The sequence below is a fragment of the Colobus angolensis genome, unplaced genomic scaffold (assembly GCF_000951035.1).
Source record: "Colobus angolensis palliatus isolate OR3802 unplaced genomic scaffold, Cang.pa_1.0 Scaffold238, whole genome shotgun sequence".
NCBI lineage: Eukaryota > Metazoa > Chordata > Mammalia > Primates > Cercopithecidae > Colobus > Colobus angolensis.
In genome coordinates, this window is record NW_012115577.1 from 1,582,876 (window position 1) to 1,600,022 (window position 17,147).

Genomic DNA, 17,147 nt, shown 5'->3' on the forward strand with positions numbered 1-17,147 from the left:
ATGCCTGTACTCCCAGCACTTTGAGAGGCCAAGGCAGGCTGATCACTGGAGGTCAGGAGTTCAACACCAGCCTGATCAACATGGTGAAACCCTGTCTCTACTAAAAATACAAAAATTAGCCGGGCATGGTGGCACACCCCTGTAATCCCAGCTACTTGGGAGGCTGAGGCAGGAGAATCACTTGAACCTGGGAGGCGGAGGTTGCAGTGAGCCAAGATAGCATCATTGCACTCCAGCCTGGGCATCCAAAGCAAAACTCTGTCTTGAAAAAAAAAAAAAAAGGAAAGAAAGAAAAGCCTGTAATCCCAGCACTTTGGGAGGCCGAGACGGGCGGATCACGAGGTCAGGAGATCGAGACCATCCTGGCTAACACGGTGAAACCCCGTCTCTACTAAAAATACAAAAACTAGCCGGGCGAGGTGGTGGGCGCCTGTAGTCCCAGCTACTCAGGAGGCTGAGGCAGGAGAATGGCGTAAACCCGGGAGGTGGAGCTTGCAGTGAGCTGAGATCTGGCCACTGCACTCCAGTCCGGGTGACAGAGCAAGACTCCGCCTCAAAAAAAAAAAAAAAAAAAAGAAAGAAAAAAACCCTGATATAGTATTTATTAGTATTCAATATTTTGCTTTTGTAAACAATATTACACTTAACACTGTTACATGCATCTCTGAGTGCACATGTGCAAAGTTTTCTCTAGAGGGGCAGAATCATACTGGGTGTAAGAAGGCTCTAGAGGTTACCTGGGCTCAAGTCCCCATTCCACTATTTACTTGCTGAATGACCTTTGGGGCAAATTACTTAATCTCTCTTGACCTCCACTGACTTGTCCTCAAAATGGGAATAATAATACTTCCCTATATAAATGAGTTAATATGCAAAATGCCTGGGACTGTGCCTGGCACATGGTAAGCATTGAAGAAATGTTAGCTTTTATTTACTGGTAGTCGTATTTTCATCATCATCATTATCGTTATGTAACCTTGAAATGAAAGTACACCATTTAAATTCTACTAAATATTTTTAAGTTACTGTAATTTATACTCTCACCAGTAGGGTATAGGAGTACCTATTTCTCCATGTCCTTGGCTATATTTGATATTCCTGACTTAAGATATAAAATGATATCTTCTTTTATTTTAATTGGCATTTCCTTTTCTTTTCTTCCTTTCTTTTTTTTTTTAGAAAAGTTCTTGCTCTGTTACTCAAGCTGGAGTGCAGTAGGGCGGCTAAAGTGCAGTGGCATGATCATGGCTCACTGCAGACCGGGCATGATCACGGCTCACGCAATCCTCCTGCATCAGCCTTCCAAGTAGCTGGGACTGTAGGTGCGTGCCACCATGCCTGGCTAACTTTTGTATTTTTTGTAGAGACAGGGTTTCACCATGTTGTCCAGGCTGCTCTTGAACTCCTGCACTCAAGAAATCTGCCTGCCTTGGCCTCACAAAGTGCTGGGATTATAGGCACGAGCCAATGAGCTCAGCGTGCATTTTCAAGATTGCTGTTTTCATATACTTATTGGTTAATTGATTTTATTGCTTTGCAAATTTCCATTTCATTCTCTGTCCATTTTTTAAATTTACGATTTAATAAAAACATAATGTAAAAAGTACTAAAAAAAGAAAAAACAATGTATTTATACAATTAAAAATTCACAAAATGTAATATATCATTCAAAGAAAAGCCTCTCTTCCACCCCTGTTCCCTGGCTAGTCAGTCCCTCTCCTTAGAGACAATCATTGTTAGTTATTAGATTCTTATCCTTCCAGAAAGAACTTATATGGATATTCAAGAAAATAAGTATATTTTTTTCTACCCAAGTGGTAGCATAGTACATGCATTTTTCTGCATTGTTTTTTTCTTTCCTCATGTAACCACGTATCTTGGTCATATTTTCCATTTGTAAATGAAGAACTCCCTGATTCTTTTTTACTTCTATTCAGTTATAAAGCTCGGCTATAATTTATTTAAACATTTCCATACTGATGTACATTTAGGTTGTTTTCTAATATTTTGCTAATGCAAACATTACCACAAAGTCCAAAATAAATTTATATGTGTGAGTATATCTATAGACTAGATTCCCAGAGGTGGAATTTCTGGGATAAAGGGAACGAGCATTTGTAGTTTTGAAACATATCACATTATTTTCCTCCATAGACATGCTACCAATTTACACTGGGCCAGAAATGTGAACCCTGAGGCCAGGGAATCTTCTGTAGCTGGAATCCTGATGCAGGGAGGCTTGTGTAACATGGTGGGGCTGTCTAGTCTGACAACTGAGCTGCCTCTAGCCTTCACTGGCCTCTGAAAAGGTGTCTCATCCCATTAGTCTTGGCAGGTCTCCTCCAGATCTGTGCACCTGCGGCTGCATGGCTCTGTGTCTACTTTCTTGTGTGTGATAGCTGTCTCATGCGCATGAGAGCTCTGCATCATTTCCTGTTCTATGGCTAATTTTTATAAACTCTATGCCTCAGAATTGGCTTGGAAGTCCTTTGGAACTAACACAATACCAACTCTCTCAAGACCCTAGCCCTTGCAAATTGGAGGCTTTGGTTTCAGACCACTGAGCCTACTAAGAGTTTAAGATATCCATTCAAGGGCTGGGCACAGTGGCTCACACCTGTAATCTCAGCACTGTGGGAGGTTGAGGCAGGTGAGTCATCTGAGGTCAGGAGTTCAAGACCGTCCCGGCCAACGTGGTGAAACTCCGTCTCTATTAAAAATACAAAAAATTAGCTGGGTGTGGTGGTGGGTGCCTATAATCCTAGCTACTTGGGAGGCTGAGGCAGGAGAATCGCTTGAATCTGGATGTCAGAGGTTGTGGTGAACCAAGATCATGCTATTGCACTCCGGTGTGGGCAATAAGAGTGAAACTCTGTCTCAAAAAAAAAGAAAAAGAAAGAAAAAAATATATATGTGTATGTATGTGTGTGTGTGTGTGTGTGTGCATATATATATATATATATCTCCATTCAGTCCAGTGGATGGATAACCTGGGATAACAATAATAATTCTGAGACAGTAAAGCACCTTTGAAACACTAAATATTCTCCTTTTTTATGTCTAAATTTCTTTCTTCATGAAGCCATCAGTACCTGTTTGGTGATAGTTGTTTGAAACTCTCCAGTGGTGTTCATATGAGTATTTTCATTCTCTCTGCTAGCCTGCCCAGCTTCATTGAAATACCAATGTTCTATTAAAATATTTGTTTATCATTTTGAAAGATTACTATTTGTTTTCGTTAATGCTGAAACAAGAAAGAATAAAGAAGACTTAATGTGGAATAGGAAATCTGGAATTAAGTCTGAGATCTGTCAGTTATTAGCTGGATGAGCTGGAACAATTAGTAGTGTCTCTAAACCAGGGGTTATCAATGTGTGAGCCCCCATCAGGAGCATCAACATCTCCAGAGAATTTGCTTAAGATGTCAATCATCAGGCTCCACCAAGGACCTGTTGAAACAGAAAGTCTCTGCTGGAGTTCAGCAAATCTGAATTTTAACAACTTTTCCAAGTGATTCTGAAGAATACGGAATGGCTTTGTTTCAGAAAGGATAAAGATAATTTCTTACAGGTGAGACTTAAATGAGGTAATATAAGCAAAATAAATCTATAAATCAGGGTCATAATGTCAAATGCCTTCAAGGGCCAAGGAGATGTGAGATAGCAGAGAGTGGTGGGGAACATAGCCACCCTCACTCTAAAGGCATCTACATTATCATTATTTTCTAAATCATCATGCCAGTCAAACAAAACCTGTCAAAAGTTAAATTCTGCTTCTAGGGGCCGGCAGTTTAGGAGTGTAAGTAAAACAATTTATAGATATTAGGCTGTTTTAATTTAACCCTAAAGCAAACAAACAGAAAGGTCTGGAGATATAACATTTCTGGAAGTCTTTGGTTTACGGCAGTTGCTATAAGGGGAGTAACGTAATTTACAGTCCAAACTGGACATTTCTGAAAGTGAAAGGAGGTGCTATTAATAATTACACCAGGACAAAGTGAAACCCAGGATGGTTCCAGGCAAAGCAGAGTGTATGATCACTCTGGCTATTATTATAAAATCATCCACAAGCCCTGTTTGACCTAAGATTAAGATAAGATAAAAATTAATGGTGTACTTCTTGTTGGGGACAGATGGCTGATAATGGAGAGTGGGGAGGTGAGGGTGGAAGCTATACTAAGGGAAGGGGGAGGGAGGAAGCACCCTTTTCCTTAAGACAAGAGGCAAGGAGGGAAGGTTAGGGCATGAATGTACAGAAGGGAATGTATGTGACACTGGTTGATATATTCCTAGTCAGAACAAAAGCCATAGGAGAAGGCAAGTCAGGGATCAGAGAAGCACCAAGAAGGAAGAAGAAGCACATATAGACAGAACTGGCAAAGCGAAGAATGGGCGTGAAGACACCAGCATCCTGGAAACGTACAGAGAAAAAATCAACAGAGGACAGACTACTACAGATGTTGTGGGGAGGCAGAAGATCACCGGGGCAAGAGCAAAGTACAAAAACAAAGAACAACTTTTCAGAAAGGAAGTTCCTTGCCTCTTCTACTGAACTAGGGAGTGGTTGGTTGGCGCTGTGACTGGAAATTCCCCAAGGTAGGTGATGATAACCTCCACATTTTCACAAAATTCTGTGAGGAACCAAAGTACCTGAGGTAGAGAATTGCCCTTCCCTTACTTTTCAGATGCTCTACCAACACTTGAACTTTGCATACGAGATACCCAAAGCATTGCAGTGAACTGGCTGTGACCTTTCAGTAGGCATCACCACCCACCCCTCCACTCCCTACTCAGAGCTGATTGGGAAATCCCCTGTGAGTGGTGTTAGGTGCCCCAGTCATTCTGATCTTAGTCAACCACCATACAAAAATACCTTTAGTCCAAAGTTCAGGACAACTTATTTCACTTTATAAGCAACCTATTACACATTCAAAATATCCATTTGTTCTTAAGAGGTAGCAAGGTAGGACTGCCCATTTTTTTCCTCTTTTTGTAATATTTTCTAGATCCTAAATTTTACCGTTTTCTATCATTTCTTTATTTTTTTTCTCCCTCTTCTTTTCCTCTTTCTCTGCTCTTCTAACTAATTGGCAGAATCTCTGACTTCCACCTTCTCTGACTCCCTTCTCCCTTCCTAGAGACAGTATCCACATTGGACTCCGGGACTCCTACAGACTTGGCGCAGCTTCTGACAGTCTTGAAACAGCCCTGCTGTTCTGTCACGGCCAGTGGGTAGTTTGTGAACAAACTGCAAGAGGAAGTGATCGGCCCCATCTGCCTGGACATTCTGCAGAAACCTGTCACCATCGACTGTGGGCACAATTTCTGCCTCAAATGCATCACTCAGAGTGGGGAAATATCATGTGGATTTTTCAAATGTCCCCTCTGCAAAACTTCCATAAGGAAGAACACAATCAGGCTCACCTGGCTGTTGGAGAATCTGGTGGAGAAAATCCAAGCTCTATAAGCCTCTGAGGTGCAGTCCAAAAGGAAAGAGCCTACATGCCCAAAGCACCAGGAGATGTTCTATTATTTCTGCAAGGATGATGGGAAGTTCCTCTGTTTTGTGTGTCATGAATCCAAGGACCACAAATCCAGTAATGTCAGCTTGATCGAAGAAGCTGCCCAGAATTATCAGGTAGGCATTTGAGGTTCCCCCATCAGCCCAGGAGTTCAGTGAGGCCCTAGAAACCGCTACCTTCCCACTGAGGGTTTGCAACTCATTGCCCGCATCCCTTGGGCTTGAGTGGGCAGCTCACAGTCAGGCACAGTGGGTTCAAAGAACTGAGGCTGGGGAACTGCTGACTCTAAATCAAGGTGCAATGGAGACTGGAAAGGATGTGAAAATTTGACTCAGAAGGTTTGGGCTCAAGTCCAGTCTTGTGAGTTTACTGTGCAACCTGCAAGGAATCACTTGACCTCTCTGAACCTCAGGTATCTCACCTCTAAAATGGCAAAAACAAAACATCTCTCTTAAAGTTGTTGGTAAGACAGATGAAGGGAAGTTTGTAGGAGTTCTTTGATAATTCCAAAGCACCATCCATAGTCCTAGTTAGTCATAAATAACCATGTTCTGGTCACTTAGGTCACTTAGGCTCCAGATTTCTCTCTTCCCAGCAACCCCTTTCCCCACCAGCTTGAGAACGGCAAGTCCTTAATAATTACACCAGGACTCACCTGGAGAGTGTTACCTGCTTTCCTAAGAGACCAGGAGGATTTAATGAGGCCCAGAAATCTCCAGGCACAGCCTGCCCAAACGGCCCTCTCTCCGCAGGGGCAGACTCAAGAGCAGATCCAAATCTTTCAGCAAAAGGAGAAGGAGACAGTACAAGTACAGGCACAAGGTGTACACACTCCAGGTCTTCACGTAAGAAAAACTCCATCCCACCATCTCTGGAAGCAGAAACATCTCTGCCAAAGCTCCTGGAATTCCCTATTACACTGACCCCTCAGAAAAAGATCCGGTGATAAAGAGTGGCGCAGAGCGGAACAGAGCGCCAGAGAAACAGACTGGGACAGAGGGCCTGGCGCGGCGGGTTGGGCCATGTCCTCTCCTCTGCGCCTCAGTACATGACCCGCCAGGCGACATCACCTCCCGCGTCGGCCTCGTTATCACAGCGGGTTGACTGCTCAGTCTCCATCTGCAGACGAGATGGGACACGGAAAACCCTTAGAATCCCAAGTACAAGTTTTTAAGGCCCAGTTGCGCCTTCAGCGGATTCCCCAATTAGAAAACGAAGACATTGGCCGGGCGCGGTGGCTCACGCCAGTAATCACAGCACTCTGGGAGGCTGAAGATCGCTTAAGCCCAGGAATTTGAGACCAGCCTGGGCAACATAGCGAGACTCTTGTCTAAAAAAAAAAAAAAAAACAAACAAACTAGCCGGGCGTGGTAGCACAGGCCTGTCGTCCCAGCTACTAGAGAGACTGGGAGATGAAAGTATTGTTTGAGCCTGGTAGGTTGAGGCTGCAGTGAGCCGTGATCGTGCACTGCAGTCCGGCCTGAGTGACAGACTGAGAGCCTTTCTCAAAAAAAAAAAAAAAAAAAAGAGAGAGAGAGAGGGAAAATGAAGACATTGTGACCCCACTTACCTATTTTCCTGTGTGTGTGAAAGAAATAAAATCTATATGAAAGATTATAAACTGAAAAGCCTTCTGGAAATGTATTAGACACTTCCTTGAAGGCAAGTGATAAACCATAAATTAATAATTTCGCTTAAAGCTGAGCACTTAGTAGGTGCTTTTAAATGTTTGTTCTCCTCTCCTTTCCTTTCTTCCAGGTCTACCCTGGCACATTGCTCTGGTTGGGAATTCCATATAAACTTAATAAAATTAATGGTTGAATAAAGTGGGCTAGAAGGACCTTCAAGGCCATCCTTTCATCCTCTGCCTGTCCCTGTTTCTTAGTACCAGGTAGAACATGAGAAGCAAAGGATCCTTACAGAATTTGAACGCCTGCATCAAGTCCTAGAGGAGGAGAAGAATTCCCTTCTGTCACGGATTTACTGGCTGGGTTATCAGGGAGCTGAAGTGGGGAAACACTGTAGCCTCCACCGAGCCACAGTTGAACTATCTCAAGAAGCTCATTGATTCCCTAAAGACCAAGCAGAACATGCCACCCAGGCAGCTGCTGGAGGTGAGTCCCTTGGGGGCAGAATTGTAGAGAGGTAGCAACCCATCCCTAGTCTCAGGTCAGAGCATGGACCACTGGCAGAATACCTGAGACTGCCCCAACCATCCTACCTCCAGCCCAGTGCTGTCCAATAGCAATATGTGAGCCGCATGTATTAAAATGAAAATGTGAGCCACATATGTAATTTATAAATATAATTCTGGCCACATGTGTGATTTAGAAATGTAATTTCAGCCACATATGGAATTACAAATTTTTTTAGTTAGCCATATTAAAACGATAAAAGTGAAATTAATTTTAATAAAATATTTTAACTCAATATATCTGAAATATTATCCTTTCAGCCTATAATGAATATTTTAAAAGTGTTAATGAGATATTTCACATTCCGGGTTTTTGGTGGTGGTTTTTTTTTTTTTTTTTTTTACACTGAGTCTTTGAAATTGTGTGTATATTTTTCACTTTGGCACATCTCAATTCGGATGCTAAACCATTGATTGTTAAAGTAAAATATAGTCCTACCAAACCAATCAAGTTGTGTTTAATGGAAAAAGTATTTTACACTTCTTCTATTTATTTTATTTTTTCTTTTTTGAGATGGAATCTTGCCCTGTTGCCCAGGCTGGAGTACAGTGGCACGATTTTGGCTCACTGCAACTTCTGTCTCCTAGGCTCAAGCGGTTCTCCTGCCTCAGTCTCCCAAGTTGCTGGGATTACAGGTCCCGGCTAATTTTTGTATTCTTAGCAGACACGGGGTTTCACCATGTTGGCCAGGCTGGTCTCAAACTCCTGACCTCAGGTGATTTGCCCACCTCAGCCTCCCAAAGTGCTGGGATTACAGGCGTGAACCACCATGCCCGGATTCTATTTTTAATTTAAATTTGAATTAGTAAAAATCAAATTAAAAATTCAGTCCTTTGTCACACTAGCCAGAATTTCCAGTGTTCCATAGCCATGTGTGGTTGGTGGCTACCGTATTGGACAGTGCAGGTCCAGCTGGTGCTTAAAACAAGCCGAGGTGATCCCTTCTCAAGTCATCTCCTATTCTCCCACAGGTTCAAAAACCTATTTATTTATTTTAAGAAAGATCATGCAAAGCCATTCTAGCCTTTCTCCTGCCCTGGCTAGCAGTGCTCCCCTGTTCAGTTTCAGAGCCAAATTCATCTTCTAAATCTCACTCTTCTCTTCTTCACTCAGTTCTTCTTGAGGTCGAAATACTCTGCTTACTGGCAGAGCAGGTGCTTCTTGGAGAAGCCCTCGTGGTGAGGAGAGGGGAGGAGGATGGGGTAAGAGAGACTTGGAGGGGTTCTCACTCCTCCTGCTCTGCCCCACATCCGGCAGGCTCTGAACCTCCTCCTTGGCTCCTGGGAATCAGCCAAGTGCTGAGGCTGTGCTGTTTCTCTTTCTCTTCTAGGATATTAAAGTCGTCTTGCGCAGGTATGATGGGCCACCCCAAATGTATTTTGCCTACTGATTCATCCACATACAATTCTCAACATGTATCCAAATGCAGTCAACATTCCTCTCTCAGAAATACCCACCCACCTCTAACTTTGCATTCACACATTTAGGCTGCAGCCGGGGAAGGCCTATGCCAACCATATTAGCACATGGTTGGTTGTTAAAGAAACCAACTGTTTTCTCAGGCTTCCTGCTTCTTCAGCACAGATTCTACTATTTCCTGAATGCCCCCTAGCTCAACTGAATAGCTCCTGAGTCCCCTACTCTGTCTTCCTGACCCTGTTTTTTTCTCTCCTCTCTGTCTCCATCTCCCATCTTCATTTCCATATCTCCCTATGCCCTACCTCACTCCTGCCCCGTATCCCTAGCCCTGGCCTTCTAACTCCCAGCTCACTATCCCTTAACCCCCAGGGTTTTGTTTGTTTGCTTGTTTGTTTTGTTTTTTAGATGGAGCTTTGCTCTTGTTGCTCAGGCTGGAGTGCAGTGGTGCAATCTCAGCTCACTGCAACCTTTGTCTCCCAGGTTCAAGTGATTCTCCTGCCTCAGCCTCCCAAGTAGCTGAGACTACAGGCGCTTGCCACCAAGCCTGGCTATTTTTCATATTTTTAGTAGAGACCGGGTTTCACCATGTTGGTCAGGCTAGTCTCAAACTCCTGACCTCAGGTGATCCACCCGCCTTGGCCTCCCAAAGTGCTGGGATTACAGGCGTGAGCCACTGCTCTCAGTCCTACCCCCAAGTTTTCATCCCCTCATTTCTCAACCCCATGTCTCAGATCCTCCTTCTCCCACACCTCATCCCCTGATCTCACCACACAGCTCAGCCACATCTTCCTAGGAGTGAAGAGTTTCAGTTTCTCAACCCAGCCCCTGTTCCTCTGGAGCTGGAGAGAAAACTCAGTGAAGCAAAATCAAGACATGACTCCATCACAGGGAGCCTGAAAAAATTCAAAGGTAAGGAAAAGGCTGTATTTTCTCTAGTCACCTACTTCTAGGAGATTCTCTCCATGCTCATTCCACTGAAATGGAACTATGATTCGTACATGCCAACAATTCCTGGGCCCTTCTAGCGCCAGGCTCCTGGCTGAGCACTTTCCGTGCATCAGTATACCTCCTCCCAGGCATTTCTTACATTCTGTCTTCGTGATATGTTACTTATCTGCCTCCCTGACTCCTCCAAGAGCCATAAAAAGGGCCTGGACCTATTCCCCATGTGGACACCTGGCCTGGAGCAGTGGCTGTTGGGAAGTTGGTGCTAAGTTGTCTGGTGGACCAGAGATGGCCTCAGGCAGGAACTGTCGTCTCTGGCTTCTCCTTCTCTGGTGCATGCTGGTGTCTCTTCCTGACTATAGAAGAAGATACAATAAATTCAAAATCAGTGACGTTTTGGGGAGATCCCTCTTCCAGCCTTACAGGGAAACAAATCAGCAGAACAGTAGTGGATGACTTGAGTTTTAAATGTTCGGACAGATATTTTTCATAGACCTGTCTGTGTTTGCAACTAGGAAGAAAGGTTGGTATTTGTAAGGACTCCCTTTACTGTGAAGACTGTTTTGGTCTAAGGTGGGCATAAAGACAGCTAGATGGAATCTTCTGAAATTATCACCTGGAGTTCCACACCCTCTTCCCCCACCCCAATCCCCAGCCCCCCACACAAACACTTCCCCTTGGGACTATGGAAAAGGAGGACCAGGGCAATTCCCCAAGATCCCCACCCATTCAGTCAGGAATTTTCACTCAGAAGACATAAACAGGAAAGCATGTTTTGTTTTGTTCTTAATTTTGTTGCCTGAGTTTTTCTTTTGTCCAGTAACTGCTCTGTTTTATCCAGCTCCTCCCATCCCACTGGGCATGATCTCAGTCGATCCAGCACCTTTATTTATTTTACTTATTTATTTATTTAGATATGGAGTTTTGCTCTTATTGCCCAGGCTAGAGTGCAGTGGCGCAATCTCTGCACACTGCAACCTCTGCCTCCAGTTTCAAGCGATTCTCCTGCCTCAGCCTCCCAAGTCGCTAGGATTACAGGCGCCCGCCACCACACCTAGCTAGGATTTTTCGTATTTTTAGTAGAGATGGGGTTTCACCATGTTGGTCAGGCTGGTCTCGAACTGCTGACCTTGTGATCCACCTGCTTCAGCCTCCCAAAGTGCTGGGATTACAGGTGTGAGCCACCATGCCCGGCCTGATCCAGCACCTTTCTAGGCTCTTCAGGTCAAGAATAGTTTGGTTCTAGTTTGGAATTTCAACAAAGGAGCCCAGCCCTTTCCACTTCATCAGGTTTGGAGTTGGCAAGACTGGTGTGGTCTGCTCTGTATTCCCTTTTTCTCTTCCTCTTTCACATACATAAACTCACACACACACAGTCCCCCAACTCCCACCTGGCCCTATTTCCTTTTTTTTTCTGTCTTATTTTTATTTTATTTTTACCCCAAAGGAGAAGGCACAATGGCCACCTGACCCCATTAAAGCCCAGGAAATACAGGAGGTGCTGGGGTCCACACACAGGTCCAGTCTCCACAGTTCTTATTATGAGGGTTGGTTCTCCCTGCTCGAGGTGACTGGGTCTGGAACCCATACATGGAGAAGGGTGTGGCTGGGCCCTGAATCGACTAAAGGCCTTTGTAGGTAAAGTGCTCCCAGGCAGTGTTTCCTGTGCTCTAGGTTTGCAGACCCCTCCTAAGAGGGCCCCAGAGTCTCCCCTGAGCAGTTCCCATGACTGGGCTGGTGGCCAGTCAGTGGGACAAGCTGCCCATGCTTGTCCTACTACCTAGCCCCAGGCTGTCTTGTGCAGTCTTGGGGCTGCAGGACACGGGGAAGCGTGCTGGGCCAGATGCAGCTCCCCATCTAGGGGCTCCACCCTACAGCTCTTCACTCAGTCCAACATCCTTACAGGAAATCTAGGCCAGGAATGGGCCATTGTCCCCAACTTCTGGGTTCATCCTCTACCTGAAAAAGGAGTCTCTTATGCGCTGCTCCTATTTCCGGCAGGGGTGAACTGGGAGATGAAGGCACTCGGCCTCCCCTTGCAGGAGCTCTGTCTTCATTCCTCCTCTCAAGCCCTCTTTCATAGGGGAGAGGGCAGGACCGCCATCCAGGCTTTAGGATAGTGAGGCCTCCCTCTTACGCCACCTGGCTCCTGGGTGCTTAGCCCCACGGTAGGCCTTCTGAAGCTGAAGGGTGAAGCCTCAAGGCTTTCTTTGTCCTGAGCACCTACCTTTGTCAGGCAGTGAGAAAGGGGCTAGCTCTGTCCAATTGTCCAATTTGGTAGCTGCTAGCCACATGTGCCGACAGGCACTTGAAATGTCGCTAGTCCATATTCAAACATGCTATATGTGAAGAATCATTAATTTCACGAGATTGATTGTAAAAAGAGACTGTAAAAGACAGCAATAATTTTTATAATACATGTTGAAATAACATTATTTTGAGAATATTGAGTTAAATAAAATATATAATTAAAGTTATTTTTACTAGTTTCTTTGTACTTTTTAAATGTGACTACTAGAAAATTTAAAAATATGTAAGTGACTCACATTTGTGACTCAGATTACATTCATACTGGACAGTGCTGGGCTAGGCAACCACCCCAGAAAAGCAGAAAGGGCATCTCTCAAGGGTTTCATACCTTCCTGGTCCAATAAGAATATGAGAGACAAATGCAGCTTCCACTTCTCCCAGGCATTTCAAATCAGTGCCTTGCTGTGTGATACTGAGCCCTTTGCTCAACCCCTCTGGACTCTCACCATTTCATCCCATTCTTTATTCCCCAGACCACCTCCAGGCTGATAGGAAAAAAGATGAAAGCAGATTCTTCAAAAGCATTAATAATAATGACGTGAAGGCCTGTAAGTGAGAAACGACGGTTGGTTGCTCCTGCCATTTGGGGAAAGTGAGAAAAGGGGAAGAATTGTGTCTCTATGATTAGATGAAGGCCAGATATAAGTGAATGCCCATTCCTCAGCCAATTGAGCGAACAGGCATATGGTTGTTTTGTTATTTTAAACTAAGGTAACTCACAAAACAGTGACTAATCCCAAACTTTGAAGTATTCAGAAGTAATAGAAAATTACAAATGTATTTCTTCACTCATAGAGACAGGGAGGAAAAAGTGGGACAAGAAGGAGGCAAATCCACCTCTGTAGTATTCGCTGCCCTTACAGGGCACCAGGTTTCTGGGCAAACTCCTCTGGGTGTGAGGTCAGGACAGCTCAGGGGATGGAGACCCACTGTAATAACAGCCTGTGCTAAAGTCATGAGAGATGGTTGTGCCACCTAACATAATAACAGTAGAAGTACTGTTTCTTAAAGGACCACTATATGCACATCTAATATTTCAAAACCCCACAACTATCCTCCAAGGTAGGTGTTACTATCTGCAACTTACAGTGAAGTCCATGCAGCTTCCAGGAGGGGAGGTAAGTTAGCCAGGTCATATGATTATTAAGTGAAAGAGAGAGAATTAGAACTCCTTTCTCCAAAGCCAGAAACTACACAACGCATGCCAAAGCCAGAGAGCAGGATTTAGGGATCCTATTCCACCAGCATTTCTCCATGAAAGGAGCTACCCGGTGTTTAGAAAGGCCGTCTTTGTGATGCTCCATGACTTTTGCCCTGTGAAGTGCTTAGCATCCCAGGCCCCAGAAAGCCCTATAAGCCAGTAGAGAACCCCCTTCTTGTTGTCACTGAGACAACCTGAAAGGTTTCCACACTTCCCCCTGGGTGGGGAATAGGCCCCACTGAGAACCATTGACTGTTTGGATGGATGATGGCAGGGTGCTTGTTTTTGTTTTTAACAGCTTCTGGTTATCAAGACCAAATTGGTTTTCTCTCCCCAATTCCTAGGGGCCTTGTTACAGAAAAATAATCATAAAATGAACAGAACCTCAGAGCCCAAGTCATCTTCTCCAGGTAAGAGTCCTGTCTCTGAATACTAAGGGACCTCCAAGTCTACAGGTGGTCAAAATGCTGTATCCACCCAATTCCACCAAATGGAATAAATGAATAAATGAATGAATTCATTTATTCCATTTCCTCAGTTCCTCCCTAAATTACACCTCTGCCAGGAAACAGTGGGTGCCCCGACTTGCTCAGGTGTACTTTCTTGAGTTTCACCTCCATCTGTCCTGCTGTATGTAGAGCTCAGCTGTGCTGTCTGGGAATGGAGGATTGCTGCTGAGGTGCTCCCACTGACCTCTTTTCTCCTTTCTTTCTCCCGCAAAGGCGGCAGAACAACTACATCGGGGCCACCAAATCGCCACTCCTCAGCCATCCCACTCCCTGTTTCGGGCCTCCTCTGCTGGGAAAGTCACTCTTCCAGTGTCTCCTGGCCTCTTATGCTGAGATTTCTGGTCAAGGAGCCAGCTCTCAGGACACAAAGACAGTTGGCGCTGCGCTGTCCGAGGAGCTCCATGCGGCACCGAGTGAGTGACTGACAGCGATCCGGGCTTGTTTTGTGAGGTTCCTTCAAGTCAAGCCAGCTCAGAGAACACGGGGAGCGGTGGTGCTACACGGACTTCGAAGCATAAGAGAAGCGCCGAGTGAGTGACTGAGAGCGACCAGGGTTCTTGACTTGGAATTGGGTCGAAGGACTGGAGAAGGGGAGGGCTCGGGCTACTGAGAGTGGAGATGGGGGCGGGGGTGGTGGTGAAGAGTTGGAGAAGGAATGGACGAGTTCTTGAGCAAAAGGAGGGGAAAACACAATCTCCAGCCATCCCGCCCCACGCTTGACTTCTTATCACTTTGGCTGTGGTGCCGCCTAGTGGAAAAAGGAAGTCCCTGCAGCAGTCCCCGCACTCTTTAAGCAGCTGTTTACCGAGGGCACCAGTTCAGCCAGCAGTGAAGTCCAGAGATGAGCAAGGCCAGCCTGCGTCACAGTCCGTCAAACCCCATGAGCCCGCCCACTCTCGCTCTTCCTTACATTCCCACATCCCCCTTCTCTCCCAACCCCTCATATCAGCAAGGGAAATTAATTAATGCGATTTGATAAATCAGTAGACAGAATGAGCCCCCATTCTGAAATATTTAGCAGACTGGAACCACCACGCAAGCTTCTGTAATGGGTGGATGGAGACACTTCTAGCTTTAATAAACTGCGACTGAACGTAGACTCCTGGTAAAAGTGTGTGTGTGTGGCGGGGAATGACTATTCCTCCTTTTGTATTCCAACACTTCACTCATCCCTGTGTTTGAGGAACTCCACTTTAGAAAATTACTGGCGCTCAGAAAGTCTGAGCCTCGACATCTCTTATATTAGAGTCAATTCTTGTCTTAGACATGGGAATTAGGGGCCACGGGAAATGGGCAAGGAAGAGATGGTCTCATCTTCGGATGTCGAGATGATCTCACCACCACCACCAATGGGGAACTTCTCTTTGCGCCCACAGAACAACACATTGTGAAAATCAGGGATTAACTTTCAGGAGGAGGAGGCGGGGCCGGGCCTAAGACTTCTCTGGGGATCAAAAAGGCAGTGACTGGGAAGAGAAAGCCTCTCTGACTTCATGGAGCGGGGCGCGGGTGTCAGAGTAAGGTAGAGGGTTTGGACATCTTGACCCGGGGTTGGCCACCTCTTTCTCCTCATCTTCACACAGCCCCTGTGACACTGGACGCAGCCTCGGCCCACCCGGACCTCATCCTTTCCCAGGATCTAAAGATAGTGACTCTGGATCTCGCATCCCAGGGCAGTTCGAAGAAGCCGGGAGACCACCGACGCCTCTACCGGTTCCTCTGCGTGCTGGGCTCGCTGGGCCTTTACTACGGCCGCGGCGTCTGGGGGTGGGGCTCCAAGGGCCCGGGGGCGGGGCCTGCGTGCTGGACGTGGCCTTGAAGCTGGTTTCTAGGCGGGGCTTCCTGGAGGTGGAGCCCTTGTCCCGCTTCCCGGCGCTGCACATCACTGGCTCCGAGTGCTCGGCGCCCACCGAGAGCGGTTCCCGGGAGGATCTCCTGGTCTGTCCGAACAAAGTGGGTGTCCACGTGGATTACGAGGGCAGAGAGGTAGTCTTCTACGACGCCACCTCTAGCCCCCACATCTACACTTTCCATGCCTCCTTCCCGGGACAGATATCCTTTTTCCAGCTTCTGTTTTCCGGCACCCTGGGTCCCTAGAGTTGTTCTTTGCCTTCCTCTACATCTCCTCCTCACTTGCTTCTCGCCCCCCACCAGCCCACTTTGGGATGTGCTGCAGGTGGAAGGGTTGAAGCTAGGCTTCCAGCAGCCCTATGGGAAGGTTACATCCTTCTGGCTTCCTCCTGATCCAGTGCTGATTTCTCTGACCCTGCTTTAAATACTCCATTTTTCAGTTCTTCTCTCCTTACAATATGCCTGGGTCGAAAAGAAAGGCTCAAATACACTAAAAGGCTATACACTAGGCTGTTCATTGCAGCACAGTTGGTAACAGGATAAGACTGGAAACGTTGAAAAAGCTGCCACGTGCAAGCATCCAGCTGCATCCTGGTTAAGACAGACGTAGGGGACTGGACCACTGACCCCGGCTTGTCCCCCTGGCTCCTCCTCCATCTTACCTCCTGCAGCCCCTGTGGCCCTGCACAGGGCTTTGACCCATCTGAACCTCATCCTGAAAACCGACATACGCAAAACTTTTCTGGTTCTCCATAGTACTCAGAAACCAAAATGAATCAGGGCCAGATGTATCCTCCTCTCAAACCCACATCACCACTACCCGCAACAAAAGTCTTGATCATTCCTAGTGTCGCCATGTGAGGGACTGAAGTTAAACCCAGAGAAGGACTGCTCCGGTTTCCTGAGTGAGCTCAAAAAAGTAACAGGGCGAGGAGGTTGAAACACAGAGAAGAAATTACCCTTGGACAGTAAAACCCACGATTTGCGCCGTTGTTTGGGATGATTGTGGATTCCTTCCTCTTCCTCCCTTCAGCCCGGCTGGGGACTGGGGAGGCGGATGGGACCAAGAGTCTCTAGGCTTTTCCAGCCGCCTCGCTCCAGTAGGGAGAAGTTGGTGTTGCAGGAGGCGTGGGGAGTCGCCCACCCGACCACCCTGCTGCCCGGCGGGTGGCTGCGCAGCGGGAGGGCGGGCCCAG

At 46.2% G+C, this 17,147-nt stretch overlaps 1 protein-coding gene across 1 annotated transcript; it reads left to right on the plus strand.

The window, feature by feature from the left end:
* Positions 1-4,132: 4,132 nt before the first annotated feature.
* Positions 4,133-15,196, plus strand: TRIM31 (tripartite motif containing 31). The gene is given in 13 exon segments (XM_011945070.1): positions 4,133-4,157; positions 5,138-5,637; positions 6,274-6,366; positions 7,407-7,540; positions 7,542-7,635; positions 9,047-9,069; positions 9,929-10,044; positions 12,864-12,938; positions 13,936-14,001; positions 14,314-14,356; positions 14,358-14,408; positions 14,410-14,537; positions 14,540-15,196. Coding segments are annotated over 13 exon segments (1,443 nt in total). The 3' UTR covers positions 14,635-15,196.
* Positions 15,197-17,147: the final 1,951 nt, after the last annotated feature.